The 15,937-nt window shown below is 33.1% G+C and overlaps 1 protein-coding gene across 2 annotated transcripts in view; it reads right to left on the bottom strand.

The window, feature by feature from the left end:
• Positions 1-8,822: 8,822 nt before the first annotated feature.
• Positions 8,823-15,937, bottom strand: part of LOC132731217 (uncharacterized) — a 34,536-nt gene continuing 27,421 nt past the window's right edge. The window contains exons 1-2 of one of the 2 annotated variants that reach the window (XM_060717353.1): positions 13,855-13,951; positions 8,823-11,606 (exon numbers count right to left, since the gene is read on the bottom strand). In XM_060717353.1, coding sequence (XP_060573336.1) covers positions 9,857-11,599 — 1,743 coding nt within the window. In that variant the 5' untranslated portion in view covers positions 11,600-11,606; positions 13,855-13,951 and the 3' untranslated portion in view covers positions 8,823-9,856. Of the gene's footprint in view, positions 11,607-13,854; positions 13,952-15,937 lie in introns of those variants that run through there. The other variant, XM_060717352.1, reaches the window with a different exon arrangement.

The raw sequence follows: 15,937 nt of genomic DNA, 5'->3' as shown, positions 1-15,937 counted from the left end.
ATAATCGTTTACAATATTTGCCCATACGTTAATGGAAGTCTTGGTTTTACCTGCAACAAAGATTTTGTGTTTTCTTGTTAACTGGCAAAGAGCCAATACTCACTCTTTATGTGTCTTGTGGAATCTTTTTTGTTTCAATTCTTTGTTACTTGAATTTTGAACTTGTCGAGGGGAACAAGTGTGGCAGCCATTGATCCGTGACATATTTTCAGTATGTAATCTACTGCCTTCACATTTGAATTTAATCTTCGCCTAAGGCAGTCGTCAATTTGAGGAACTTGTAGCCATTGTGTGTTTTTAAGCCTTTTCTGTCTGTCTTCTATTTCTTTGAGTTTTGAATTGTCTTTTTCATTTAGTTTACCTTGAAGAGCACTTAGATTAAATTGTTGTCACACCTGCCAGTTTTTAGCTCACCTGAGCATGCTCATTGTGAGCTTTTAGGATCGATGATTGTCCGTCGTCCGTTCACATTTAGTTGTTAACACTCTAGCGGTCGCATTTTTGCCTCAATCTTCATCAAACTTGGTCAGGATGCTTATCTAGTTGATAGCTCGAATGAGTTCGAACATGGGTCATCTCGGATGAAAAACTAGGTCACAAGAGCTAAAAATAGAAAAACCTTGTTAACACTCTAGAGGTCACATTTTTGCCTCAATCATCATCAAACTTGGTCAGGATGTTTGTCTAGGTGATAGCTCGGAAGAGTTCGAACATGGCTCATCTCGGATGAAAAAGTAGCTCACCGGAGCTAAAAATAGAAAAACCTTGTTAACACTCTAGTGGTCACATTTTTGCATCAATCATCATCAAACTTAGTCAGGATGTTTGTCTAGGTGATAGCTCGGATGAGTTCGAACATGGCTCATCTCGGATAAAAAAGTAGCTCACCGGAGCTAAAAATAGAAAAACCTTGTTAACACTCTAGCGGTCACATTTTTGCATCAATCATCATCAAACTTGGTCAAGATGCTTGTCTAGGTGATAGCTCAGATGAGTTCGAACATGGGTCATCTCGGATGAAAAAGTAGGTCACCGGAGTTAAAAAATAGAAAAAACCTTGTTAACACTCCAGCGGTCACATTTTTGCCTCAATCATCATCAAACTTGGTCAGGATGCTTATCTAGTTGATAGCTCGGATGAGATTGAACATGGGTCATCTCGGATGAAGAACTAGGTCACAAGAGCTAAAAATAGAAAAACCATGTTAACACTCTTGCGGTCACATTTTTGTCTCAATCATCATCAAACTTGGTCAGGATGCTTGTCTAGGTAATAGCACGGATGAGTTTGAACATGGTCATCTCGGATGAAAAACTAGGTCACAAGAGCTAAAATAGAAAAACCTTGTTAACACTCTAGAGGTCACAATTTTGCCTCAATCATCATCGAAATTGGTCAGGATGTTTGTCTAGGTGATAGCTCGAATGAGTTTGAACATGGCTCATCTCGGATGAAAAAGTAGGTCACCGGAGCTAAAAATAGAAAAACCATGTAAACACTCTAGCGGTCACATTTTTGCATCAATTATCATCAAACTTGGTCAAGATGCTTGTCTAGGTGATAGCTCAGATGAATTCGAACATGGGTCATCTCGGATGAAGAACTAGGTCACAAGAGCTAAAAAATAGAAAAACCATGTAAACACTCTAGCGGTCACATTTTTGTCTCAATCATCATCAAACTTGCTTGTCTAGGTGATAATTCGGATGAGTTCACACATGGGTTATCTCGGATGAAAATATAGGTCACCGGAGCTAAAAATAGAAAAACCTTGTTAACACTCTAGCGGTCACATTTTTGACTCAATTGTCATCAAACTTGGTCAGAAAAACTTGTCTAGGTCATTGCTGGGATTAAATCGAACATGGGTCATCTCTGATGAAAAACTAGGTCACAGGAGCTAAAAATAGAAAAATCTTGTTAACACTCTAGTGGCTACTGTTGTGATCCAAATATTCTGTAAATTGGTCTTAAAGTTTGTTTTGATGATTTCTAAGTCAAGTTCGAACATTGATCATCTTGGATGAAAAACTAGGTCACACCGCCCAAATATGGAAAAGCCTTGTTAACATTCTAGTGGTCACATTTTCGACTCAATTATCATCAAACTTGGTCAGGATGCTTGTCTAGGTAATTGCTCGGATGAGTTCGAAATCGCATATGAAACTAGGTCACCGGAGCTAAAAATAGAAAAAATCTTGTTAACACTCTAGTTGCTACTGTTTTGATCCAAGTATCCTGGAAATTGGTCTGAAAGTTTGTTTTGATGATTTCTAGGTCAAGTTTGAATATGGGTCACCTGGGTAAAAAAGCTATGTCACACTGCTCAAATATGGAAAATCCTTGTTAACACTGTAGTGGTCACATTTTTGACTCACCTGTCATGAGACTTGGTCAGAATGCTTGTCTAGGTAATTGTTTGGATGAGTTTGATGGGTCAGGTGAGCGATCTAGGGCCATCATGGCCCTCTTGTTTATCAATATCTGGACCTACTTCAGAATCTTCAGAATAAAATTCCTCAAGATCTTGTAGAATAAGATACCTCTTCCTCATTATGAGTTTGTTCCCCCGAAGGAAATAAATCAGTTTAATAATTTTCTTTTTCATTCCCTTTTTCGATGCTTTCAATACTCTGTGAATCAGACATTTCTTCTTCTGAATCCGATTCTCATTCCGACTTGTTTTCCGTTCTGTGTTCACATACCCTTTTGACCTAGAATAACGATGCTCATCATCATATTTGGTCGTTGTTTTTCTTTTTAAATTGTTTACGTCTTCACGTCTTCTTTCAACTATTTCATTGATTTGTTCATCTCTACGATGGACTTTGCTATTCGAGAGCCGTCCATTCGTTTTTGGAAACTTTTCAAAATAGCGTCCCTTGCAAGCTTTTCCCATATGGAGCCTCGGACTCTGACTCTAACACAGACGCCATATTTTGTAATTGATATGATACCTAAAAACAAATTCCATGTTTTGTTAAAAGTCAAGAGATATTGACAATATTTTGTCTGTTTTAAATATCTCCATATATTCGTCCTAAATGTCACATACTTTTACTATAAACGACAGAAACGAATTTTTGTTTCGTTTCCCGAAAATCAAATTTTATCCGATTACGGAGGTGTAAAACATTCTCCGTTCGTTGTTAGTAAGCCCCTAACTCATTGGTATATCGAGCATATCCTAAACGCCGCATTGCTTGCCTTTTTATAATCAGATGATACACACGCACCTGCTTTAACGTTGTAGGGGCAAATAAATATTTACCAATTTACACTTTAGATAACGTAAATATTCATTTTAATATTAAATACTGTTGTAAATGCATCGCTTATTATCTGTACATGTTTTATAAATAAAAAATGCTTACATCATCACGTGATCGTCTGTTGGTCATGTTAGATGGTTTATTTTGTTGGCATGTTTACACATGTGCTTTGAATATTGATTCGGGTTACGTTAACAACGGATATCATATAAAACTTATTTAGTTATGCCTTTCAGGTTAGTTCATGAAGAGCATGATTACAAACGGATTTTTTTTGGAAACCCGCTTCCACTAACTGCTAGGACTGCTATAATATTAAACATCCCCTTAAATTGTTCCTCTAATATTACGAATTTAAATGTACTTACTTGGCAATCCTGCTGAAAAAATAACATTTGTACAGAGGACAAACCTACGATTTATATCAGTATGTATACTTACCACGAATGTTTTGTGAAAAAAGATAAAGTCAAATCTATGAGTACGAAACAAGACAAGAAGTCTTCATTTCAGGGTTACCTTGTTCTGCTAAAACTAGAAAAAGTTGTCTTACATTGGTCTTCATTCAGAGGTGACTTTTGACTGTATACTCTTTAATTTGTTCATTTCTCAAGAGATACTAACCGAGCTTTTCAGAAGTAGTTCAACTTTTTTTGCTCAAACTCAGATTGCTTGAACTCGGATCGAATTATTCTGTTCGCTTGAACTCACTGAACAGTACAAGCAAAATACCCATATGATTTATGTTGTTCTAACTCGGTATCACTCTAATACTGATTGCTCGAACTTTCAAACTAGATCTCTGGTCCCTTCAGCAGAAATATCGTATTTTTGTAAAAAAAATTGGGAAACACATTGCTTTTGCCTTCTCTGTCTGTCTGTCAGTCCGTCAGTCTGGTTGACTGTCTATCTATCCGCATATTATTAAGCTTGTGTGGCTTTCACAAAAACACTGCTGGCAGGATAACAATGAAACTTCACATGAGCGATCAGTACCATTCCTAGTTGTGCAAATATTCGGGAAGTTCTGCTTCGTTGCACAAAATGGACGCCAAAGCTATAAATAGAAAAATCTTGTCTTGCGTTCACAGCTCATATTCCTCGTGGGATTTTGACTGAACGTCACAGACGTGTTATAACCATTCCTTATGGAAAGCCACGGCAGTCTTATATTGTTTTTTTTTTCAATTTATTTAACCATTGGATAATATATAAGTTCACTTCGACTATACATGTATATGAATTGAAAACACATTATTTAACCGGAAACCATTATATTTATCCACAGTTACAATTTATGAAACCATACCGTCAACTAGTGTATGAAACCGTATGGAAAGCCGTGGCTGTCTAATATTGTTCTTTTTCAATTTATGTAACCATTTGGATAATATATACGTTCATTTCGACTATATATGAATTGAAAACACCTTATTTAACCGGAATCCATTATATTAATCCACAGTTACAATACATGAAACCATACCGTCAGTGTCTGAAACCGAGGCAGCATTTGTCAATATATGATTCCAGTTCTTCAATATTTTGTACCAAAGTAGCCATATATGGAACCAGATGTCCTGATATTAAACCGAGTTATCAATATATTAATTCATTGTTCAATATATGAAACCAATGTATCAATTTATGAAACCAAAGTAGAAATATATAAGTCGGTTATCTAATATCTGATACCAATTCTTCAATATATTGTACCAAAGTAGCAATATATGGAACCAGATGTCCTGATATGAAACGAATTTTCTATATATTAATTCATTTTAACAATTTATGAAACAAATCAATGTATGGAACCAAAGTAGCAATATATAAGTTGATTTTCTCAATACAGATGTATTTGATTCCAGTTCTTCAATATATGGTACCAAAGTATAGCAATGTATGGAATCAGATCTAAGACAAAAGTCAGATAAGTATGTCTATATGATTTTTATGGAGACACTTCTGATTATGTATATTTCACTTTCGACGTGGTCTTGATGAGAAAATGTACAAATATATCAGTCAAAAAACATGTATCGGGGGCGTCGTTGGCGGAGTTGTTTATGTTGTTTACTTCAAACAACTTGCCCTTCACGGCTGTGGGTTCGAATTCCGATAGAGACTTTGGATTATTTTGTGTGAGGAAGTTAGCTAGCTAGTTCACAGAACGTCGATGGTTCTTCTCAAGTGCATGTACGTGACAGAAATAATGCACAGAAAGGCACCTTAGGTTTTCCTAAACAAATAAAGCTGGAATGTCGCCATATAACCTATACTACATTGATGCGAACCGAACCAAACAAGTATGCCTCAGACCGTCAATCCATAAGCTGAATGACCTACACAGTGAAAAATAAACATGCAAAATATGTGCTTAAAACGACAATTATTGAAAAAAAGTAATCAAGGGAAATTATATGAATTGATTAAAATTTCAAATAGTGACTGATATAAGTGAAAGAAAATACCGTATATGGGAACTTTATTTCTGCGGTTTATAACGGAACCGCAGATTTAAAAACCACAGAAAATTAAGCCTTTCCTTATGTATTTGTCGGAATATTTCAAATACCGGTATTATATAATTACATAATCATGTATCGTTATTATTTAAAGATGGAATTATTTCTTTATAAAATGAATAAAAACTCGTGAATGAAACATTAGAAAAAAATGTTACTTTGCTTGTGTTTAAGTATTTAAATTATCGTCATTGCATGTTGTTGTTGTTTTTTAACCGATACGAGTATATGATAATTACGACGAAACACATTATCAGTCGTATGCATTAACCATGTTAACTGGAAGTAATGTACATGTAACATCAACAAATCTTGAAATATCGTCTGTTTTATTGTTAATTTTGTAATTTTAATGTGTGAATGATGACACCACAGAAATAAGACACGCAGAAATTTAAAACCCCTTATTTTAACAAAAATCGCAGAATATTAAGCCCGCAGAAATAAGTACTTATACAATGTTTAAGAATCATAATTTTATTTTTTGAACAACTAAATGTTCAGCTTTATATTTAACTCACACACTCAGCCTCCTAATGGCATCTGTGTAGTTAAGGTTATAGTCATAGGAAAGAAAGATTAATTTGATTTTGTCTGAAAAGAATTTTTTTAGATTTTGTTCTTCATTATTATATTTTATTATTTAATAAGCCTCCTGTGATATTTATGTTTGACAAACTTCCGAAATATTTTATTACAATTGTGTTATCACTTTTATATAAAATGCATAAGTGTTTGTATTGTGTATATGTGTTTTTTAACCTGAATAAATATCTATATTAAAGGACTGAAATCCTAATTAAGATATCGTGAATACGAAATATATTGACAATATTTCTCTTTCTTTTCTCATTTTCCAGAAATTTTATTCAAACTTGCGTTCAAAATAATAACGATTCGTATATATCAAGTAATAAACTCAGAGAAGGAAAAAAAACACATGCGGTGGCGTACCTACCGATACGCCAAATACGCTCGGGCGTATGAAAAGAAAAAGGAAGAAAATTTCAAATCGGGCATAGATCGATCAACATATTCGTAGCTGCCAATTGATTCTTTAGGTATGCTGAGAATGTTTCCTAATTCGAATATGTGTTACCTATTTTAATAATGTGTTTACACAATTTTAGTGAGAATTGATATATCGTTGTTTCAGTCTTGAATCCGTGTAAATCAAAGTTTTTATGGAGGTATTGTTTAAATTATATAAGATTTTAATTTATAACATCTTACTGTTAAGGACTCCGAAAACAAATATGCTCGGTCTTTCTACAGAGCCACGGAATGACGTACACAATGTAAAAAATATGATATGAATATTTCTTTGGAAATTTCTCTTTTTGCAGATTGAGTTATTAAAATAAAATAATAAATGTTATGATGCAAATTAACCTCATCAAAAACCAAATAATGATAATTTATTTCCCTCATCTTTCCTGTAGAATCAAAATCAAAGAAAACTGAACATTTATTTCATTTTTTTTACATTTATATGCAAAATTAAGTCTTGTCTGCAACTTGACATTTGTAGCACAATGGAAGGGAGTTGATCATATGTAATTCCTTTTTATATTTTATCTTGTAGTTATAAGTCAGTATATTGGTTCTAAGTTAGTAACATTCTTATATATCTTATATTCATTCAAAACTTTTGCCCACATCTATCGTCCGAAACCATAGTCAACTTATGTTTATTTGACCTAAAAATATAACAATATATACTGTCTTATTTTATTGACTATAGAAATAAATTGCAACCTACTGCAGACAATGATCTTTATTCTTCATTAAAGGTATTCTCATCTAAACATATAAAACATAGATAAATATACAATGAGAACAATGTATACCTATATAAGAGATAACAAGGCACGTCATGTCAAGATTTTTTATTTCACCGACTTCAGATAAATACCAACATGCTTGTGTGCGTTAGGCATTTAACAATGTACTGAACTAACTAAAACATTTCGCATGAAAATTGAAACAAAAGAGTTTAGAAAAACACTGTAAAAGATAAAAGATATTTTCTTTAACATTGACATAATGCGCATTTTGGAAATATTTTTAAAGGACTTAAATGATCACGCGATACTACAATTTAGATGTGAATACGATAACCTATTGTTGCACTAAAATATTTAAGCTATTGTGTTTGTATTATCGTTATTCAGATCATTTAAAATAATATTTTCCTTGATTATATCTCCTGTTAGGGTATGGTTAAACAAAAGGAAAATAACAAGGAAAAAGACCTCTTAGACCCATCTTCATAACAAAGTTTTTCTGATACACGGTAGTAAACAACTTCTTTGCAAAAGAAATTTAATTCAAATCTATTATGATTGCTTTACATGAAAAATACCGGTTGAAAAGGTGTTCGCGGTTTGAGGATGCGCGCGCATGGTATGACCCCCTTGAATATTTTGTATTCCTATCAGCAAGTAAGTTGTCCATGTAATTAACAGAATATTATACATTATGTAAGTGGTTTTACTGGAGTGTCTGAAATAATGCATAGAGAGGCACCTCGGTTTCCCTCCGCCTGTCAAGCAGTCGCCACATGACAATAATAATGCTGGTATAACTAATGTTTTGTAGTCTGGATCATGTTTTTAACTCAAATTAAATAAACTTTTGACATTATATGAACATGGGTTAAGACTTGTCAGTTCATATTTATGGACAAAGTTTGCATAATTTCCTTCTGTATGTCAACAACTATAGAATAGCTTATATACAAATATTACAGGGAAACCTTGACATGTCTTCAACACAACCTTTCCTGCGGACCAACTTCCTGATATTTGTTTTATACTAGTTATAACATTTCTCTCCCAGTCACACACAAAGACAGATGTTTTATCATACAATTTTATATTTGTCTCAACTATAACTATGCAGTCACTAATACTTTTAATCTATACATTATTTTTATGTTTCTACTCGTTTTTTAAAACAACAAGCATTTGTTTCTGACTTTTATTAATGTAATCTGAATAAATATAAGTGTTACAAATTCTAAAAGTACAAAATCTTGGAAACAGGAAACAGGACAGATATATATCATAAAATGTAAACAATGAGTCTAAAGAAGTAACCAAAGTTGTTGTTTTTAGCTGGTCTGTTTTGAAAAAAAAAAACGACTTAAAACCCGAACTATTGCGATTGCTGCATTATGTTGTCAACCTGTCATCAAGGTACAGTTGATAGACTTGGCATTAATTAGAAGAGCATAAATCTAAAAACAACATTTTTGGAGTTATGCCCTTTGTCAAAATGGCTAATTTAAAAATATGTAAAATATCAACATTGAAATTCAGTACTTGATTGACATGACAATACACAATGGCATGACCAGGGTCTTTAAGCAAAATATTTAGGAGTTATATCCTTTTTATCATAGAATATTTATAAAGACAATGATCATTGATAATCATTGCCCTTATCAGGCATGGGACATTATCCATGGAAGCAAAATATTTAATATTTTATATAAATATTATATTTTTATATTTGTGTTATGTCTCATTTTAACATTAACTATTTATAAACAATGGTCGTTGATAATCATTGCCCTTATCAAATATGGGGCATTATCCTGAAAGCAATATTTTTAGGGGATGTGTCCTTTTTTAACATAGAATATTTATAAACATTGGTCATTGATAATCATTGTCCATATTAAAGAGGGGACATTATCCTGAAGGCAATATTTTAGGAGTTATGTCCCTTTTTAAAATAGAATATTTATAAACATTGGTCATTTATTATCATTGTCCGTACCAGTGAGGCATTTAAACTGCATGAGGTTTCTTTGTTATTCCATGTATTCTCAGTGTTACCCTGGTAGTTTCCTTGTTACACACAAAACAACCATTTATAAGAATACAAGAAAAGGATGGATTGAATAATTTATCCGCATAACAAAAGTTCTGACATAAAAATATCTTGCTAAGTTTTTCATCATACTGTCACTTTAAGACCAGTTTAAGAAGAATGAATGATGAATTTAATAATTGCTGACATTGTTTAATTAACTAAATCTCTGTTCAAGTCTATTGCAGGTTAAATATCTGAAGAAAGTTACCGGTAATACTTCCTACATTTGCAGCATCACAACTGGTATACAGCTTCTTTGTATTCCCACACCAACATACTGCCGATGGTTTAAACAGGTTGTGTATCAAAACCTGTCCTTCAGAGCAGTCTCCTGATTTCTCTTCTATTACATTTCTCCCATGGTCACATACAAAAACAGTACCATCATCTGACAGTGACATTCCCCTAGGAGCACTCATACCACCACTACCTATCACATCACCTTGCCAGTTTAATCTTGTTACTGTCTTCATATCCCAGTCAGATACATAGATTGAACTACTGTTACATGTGATATACCATGGTAATTGAAAAATATTTTGTCCATCAATTGTTGTCAGTATAGTGCCATTCGAATCAAGGATCGCAAGTTTTGCAGGATCACAAAATGACACAAGAAGATTACTATTGAAACAGCTTATGCCATTACACTCTCCATCGACCTTTACAATGTGCTTCTTTATAAGTTTGTCTGATGAGACTGATATAAACTGCATTGCTTGTTTGTAAGGAAGTGTAACAGCAACTTCAGTACTGGTTACTTGTGTGATATCCCATGGTTTACCATCTAGTTGTAGTTGATCAGACACAGATTGATTGCTGGTATCCACCATCTTTACAGCTTTGTTATTGAAGTCAGTGATGATAAGAAGATCAGGAGTCAGCAGAGTCATTCCTGTTATCTTGCATGAATTTTCATCTTTTGATGTATTCACGTAGATTTGTCCCTCATGTGACTTTATTTGTACAGATTGACATTCTTTATTTAAAGTTTTCTGTGTCAATGTACCCAGTGACTTCTCTGTTTTAAGCAAATTTAATATTACATCATTTGATTGAAAGTTGTGCTCTTTGATATCATTTGATGACATTGTTTGTAATTTTCTTTCTATATCTTTGATTGCTTTCTCTGCAAGTTTTAAATCAATGAAGAGTTGTTCAGCTTGTTTTGTTGTGTGGAGTTGTTTGATTTTGTCTGATGATTTCTTCAGAAATTTGGTTATATCTTCACATATTTCTTCTACTTTTTTCAGATGTTTATTATTTTCTTGTTCTATGACTTTAGCTGCATCTTCAGCCTGTCTCTCAAGTTTATCTAGTATTTCGTTGATTTCTTGCCGAAACTTTTTAATGTCAACTAATGCATCTTTGAGAGAGCTGTTTGATTTGTGTGTACTGTCCTTGACATCTTTTAAAATCTGTTGAAATCTTGCAGAAGTAGTATTTACTGCATTAAAGATAACTTGATATTCTTTGCTGTCTATTATATCACCAGAAATGTCTGGTATATAATCAACATTGCAGGGGGTAGCTTGATGTTCAAGGGTAACACAAACACTGCAAAGAAATTCTGTATGATTATTGCAGTAGAACTTGATCGTTTCTTGTGGATGTTTAAGACATGGTGTGGTCAGAGCATCAGACTGGCCTGAGTCAATGGATGTTGAGGGGTGCTGCAAAACTTTAGGCATACTTGTTGCATCGAGAAGTGTATGCTTTTTGGTAAACTTGTTTATCTTATGAGCTTTAAAGCATGTCTGGCAAAGGTGTTCCTTGCATTCAGTACAGTAACCATGGGCATGATGTCTAGTTCCTTCCTCGTCACAAGGCTGGCAGTAAATTTGAAGATCTTCATCTGATGCCATGGATGTTGTTGATGATGAAAATTGTTTCGATGCTTTCTTTCCTGGGACTGCCATCTTTTACCTAAAATGCATTGTTATAATAGATTATTATGTATTGCATGTTTGTCATATTGTCCTTTAGTGAATACTGAAAACTTCAGATTTATAGATGATTTGAAATAATGGCAAAGGTTGATTTCTATTATGACCTTTTTGTGGATATAAGTTATGTTGGAAACAAATTCAAGCAATTATACTCAACATCACTAATTTCGCGTCATCAAGTCATACACCTAAAATCTAAGTGTTTGCGCAAAATATTTTAAATCTGTAGTGTTTAGCAGAACAAAACAGAACAATTTTTTCTAATTTCTGCAAAAGGCCACAGTAGTCCATTAAATTTGTGCTTACATATGAACATTCAACATGTTCATGTGTGTTAAAAATAGTTTTTAGTTTCAAAGTAAAGATAGTTTTAATTTTAATTTTAAATTCAGCAATAAAACAGTTTGTAATTTTAACTGAAACATGAAAAATAAGGTGTAACACCATATGTCGCGATTTAAATGATGACATATTGTTTTCAAAATTGCCGACCTATGATTTTGTTTTGATAATAAAATCTGATTTTGATTGAATATGTTTTTGTTACCTTTTGTCATACAGCAGGAAGAATGTAAATGCTATAGCTTATGACAATTTTTTGTAGGGAGAGTTCATTGATTGTTTTCCTTCTTGTTTCAAAGCGTTAAGTACTGTGAACTATGAAGACACAGTATATTTTTTATGACTTGTTTTTATTGTGATGAAATGACATCTAAAAATAAAAAGCTTTCATGCCACTAGTACTTGTAGATGGAGGGCGGGGTTGTTGGCGTCCTACATTTATCCTCATTTAATACTTTTTGTGTAAAATGATTCGAGATCATTTAAAAACTGGTTTAACTGACTCTGAGTACATGTTATTTATCAAAAACATATTTTGCTATCATGTAGGATGTTCTATTCATTATTAGCTATTACTATATTATAGAGTATGTCTCATATTTATGTATTTTATATCAATATATTAGTAACTGGCCATATATGATGAGATGATGTCAAAGGTCAAAGTTGTCTGCAAGTATATTTACAGCAGACATTCCCAAAAGTGTTTTCACATTTCACATTTGGAATAGAAATCTTAAAAGAATCAATGGACAAAATCAGTACTCTCTTGATCATATGGAAAAAGAAATAAAAGCATATCTCTATGGTTCCTTTACCGTCAAATGTCATAGGTACATTAGTTTTGGCCACTGTATGACCCCCATTGCTTTAAGGGTTGCAGTTTTAAATGTCAAGGTAATACTGACCTTGAATGTCAGCACAGTTTTTGATCAGTAACAACCAATGAGACCTTAACGACCATACAGTACGGTAGAAGGCAGAAAATGACCTCTTTTGATTTTTGGTTCACAGGGTCAAAGGTCAAGGACCAATTAGTTTTTGACTAATAACTTAACAACCCAATGGCTCTATGCCCACAAACTTGTAACAAGTCATGACCAGTATCTATCAACAAAATTGATAAAGAACTGTTCTAGAAGGTGGACTGGTAGTTCAGCAGGTTAGGGGCTAATAAAGATCTAGTGCAAACAGTATTTAATTAAGGTTAAACTTATAACTGTACATATGAAGCTTTAAAGAGTAATTCATACATAATTTTAATTTTTAAATATGAAGATTGAACTATACTTTATTTCATTTTAAAGTATCCATTCATACAAAACATATGTACAGAATAACAAATTATACAATGTTAGAGCCTGCACACTTTTTAGCTTCTCTTTTTAAAGAAAAAAGTTGAGTTATTGTCATGACCCTCTCGTCAGCATGCACATTAAGGTGGACATTGGTTAACCTTTTTGTTAAGGTCCATCTTCTCAGCAAATACAATAACTTATTACTCACTTCAAACTTGGTGTACTTGTTTATTGTCATGAAAGAACACCATTAATTTTCGAAAGGGCAGATAATCCTAAAATAATTTTATAACAAAAAAAAAAAATGTTTTCCATTTAAATTTGAAATTCTTGTAGACTATCAAGGACATGTAAGTCTGCTAATCACATGTGCATAATAATATCCATTTTTTCTAAGTCATATTTATAATACAGCAATAAGAAAAGTGGAGTGCTCTGTCCAGAAGTTTTTCAATACCATGACTTTGAGCATCAAAATATGTGTATATTTAACTTGCTTTATAATGAAATAATAAGGCTCACTTGTTTCCTTTATAAGAAAGTCATTTTTGTAGATATTAAGATATCTAATAAAAAATATTGTACCTTGAAATCGTAATCCACAAATTGTCTCACAGGTTTCTGATGTTAATATTTTGCTGTTGATATTGAATACGTGGTAATATGTACACCGGTCTTGTCGATATTTAAGAGACCGGTGTGTATACAATTGGCTACGTGGAATTTGAAATTGATGTTTACTTCCTTGTTTAAAAAACAAGATATAAAATGTGTTTAAAATCATTGAAACAGTATTGAAAACAAAATGATAAAGATTTCCTGACTTGTATATTCAAATCATTGTTTTCAGCTTCACATTATTATGGTTTTATGATGTTTTTTTGTGGAATAATTGGCAGATTAATGTGCTTAAACATTAATAATTTGAAGCTTGATCAATATCTTATCAACTACAATTACATAGAGAGGAAGCTGGCTTATCAGTTATACTGGTCAGTCTTTAAAGTCATCACTAGAGCATGTAAAAACCGTAAGACATGATATCTAGTGATAGAAATGCATTAAGGATCAAGTAGTTAAGATAGGATGCGTAATTGGGTGTGTGTGTGTGATCTCAAAGAAGGTTGTTTCGATGAGATGCGGTCCTAGAGAGGTTATATTGTGTTCAGTCTTAGTTTAGAGAGATTTAATACTGTTGCTGTAAAATGGTATTTGCTCTGAAGAGGAAAACTTTGCACCGGTTGTACTGTATATAGAGATATAGTCATATCTGTGAACAAAGATCATCCTATTGAGAGACAAAACAATTTGTCTGTAAAGACAAGTGGTCTTCATTTCGAGGTTACTTTGTTCTGATTCAACTAAAAAAAGGTTGCCTAAAGGTGGCCTTCATTTAGAGTTATCTTTAAGACAAGTTTGACTGTATTCTCTTAACTTGTACTTTTTTGAAGTTTTTTCAAGAGATACCAGCCACTTTCTCAGAAATACTGTATAATTCAAACACTGATTGCTCGAACTCTTATTGCTTGAATTCCTCACTTCTCTCGAACTCTAGACTAGTACCAGCAAAATTCCTTTATAACTTGATGTTGTTTACCCCAGTATCACTCAAACACAGATTGCTCGAACTCTCGAACAAGATCTCTAGTCCCTTCGGCAGAAATATTGTATGTTTCAGTCTAATCACTGTTCAAGGTACGTAACTCTGAGATGGATTTTGACAGCATTGTGGCCCTTTTTGAACTAAGAATTTTGCTGATTGTTAATGGCTCTTCTTTTACCATTAAGATCTGAGAATAGTCGGGCATGTTGTACATGACTTGATGCTGGTGATGGAATAAACATAACATTACTTTGCGATGGGATGACAACTTATGCAGCATTTATGCGTGAAACAGGATATAGTTGTCACATTTGAATAATGTCACATGTCTTAGTAATGGCAGCTGGAACACAGCAGTGCCATCTTGTGGTAAACAAAACAATTTTATATTAAGATACCATCAGAATTCAAATTCAAGATATAAAAAATGTTTTAGAATAAAGTATACTTTGATCTTGTTGAGATACATGTGGTTATTTATATGCTTGGCAATGTATATCTTCATTCAAACGCATGTACAGCCAACACACACTGTCAAAACTAAACCTTTCATGCATGTATGAAATTCAATTTAATGTCGAATATATCAAATTAAAGTTGGAATATCTAGATTTTCGTTCTTTCATTGTTTCCCTACTTTAAACTAGGTGTATAGAAATTTACTATGAAACAAAATTAAAAGGTTATTGAACACTAATATCAATAACTCATGTTTTGCTGTCAGTTATATGTGAACAATTAAATGCTGCAACAGCTCTGCCATAACGGTAAATAGACCACAGAAACATTTGTGTGTGCAACTGGATATGATATGACTGGACCAGAAAGCATCACATGTTCTCATGACAGATTCTGGAGCATGTCACAGCCAACCTGTTGTAAGAAATTTGCTAAACTTTACCTATTTTTGTCTTTTAAACATTACAAGTATGTGAGAAAGCTAAACAGCTAGTTTACAGAACGTCTGTGGTTCTACTCAGGTGCATGTTTTTGCCTGAAATAAAACCTCCACCAGAAAAGCTGGAAAGGAGCCATATGACCTATACTGTATTGGTGCGACTTTAA

The sequence above is a fragment of the Ruditapes philippinarum genome, unplaced genomic scaffold (assembly GCF_026571515.1).
Source record: "Ruditapes philippinarum isolate M1 unplaced genomic scaffold, ASM2657151v2 ctg4222_1_1_1_1, whole genome shotgun sequence".
Classification (NCBI taxonomy): domain Eukaryota; kingdom Metazoa; phylum Mollusca; class Bivalvia; order Venerida; family Veneridae; genus Ruditapes; species Ruditapes philippinarum.
Note: the sequence above shows the minus strand (reverse complement) of the source record. Positions and strands in the feature narration are given on the sequence as shown.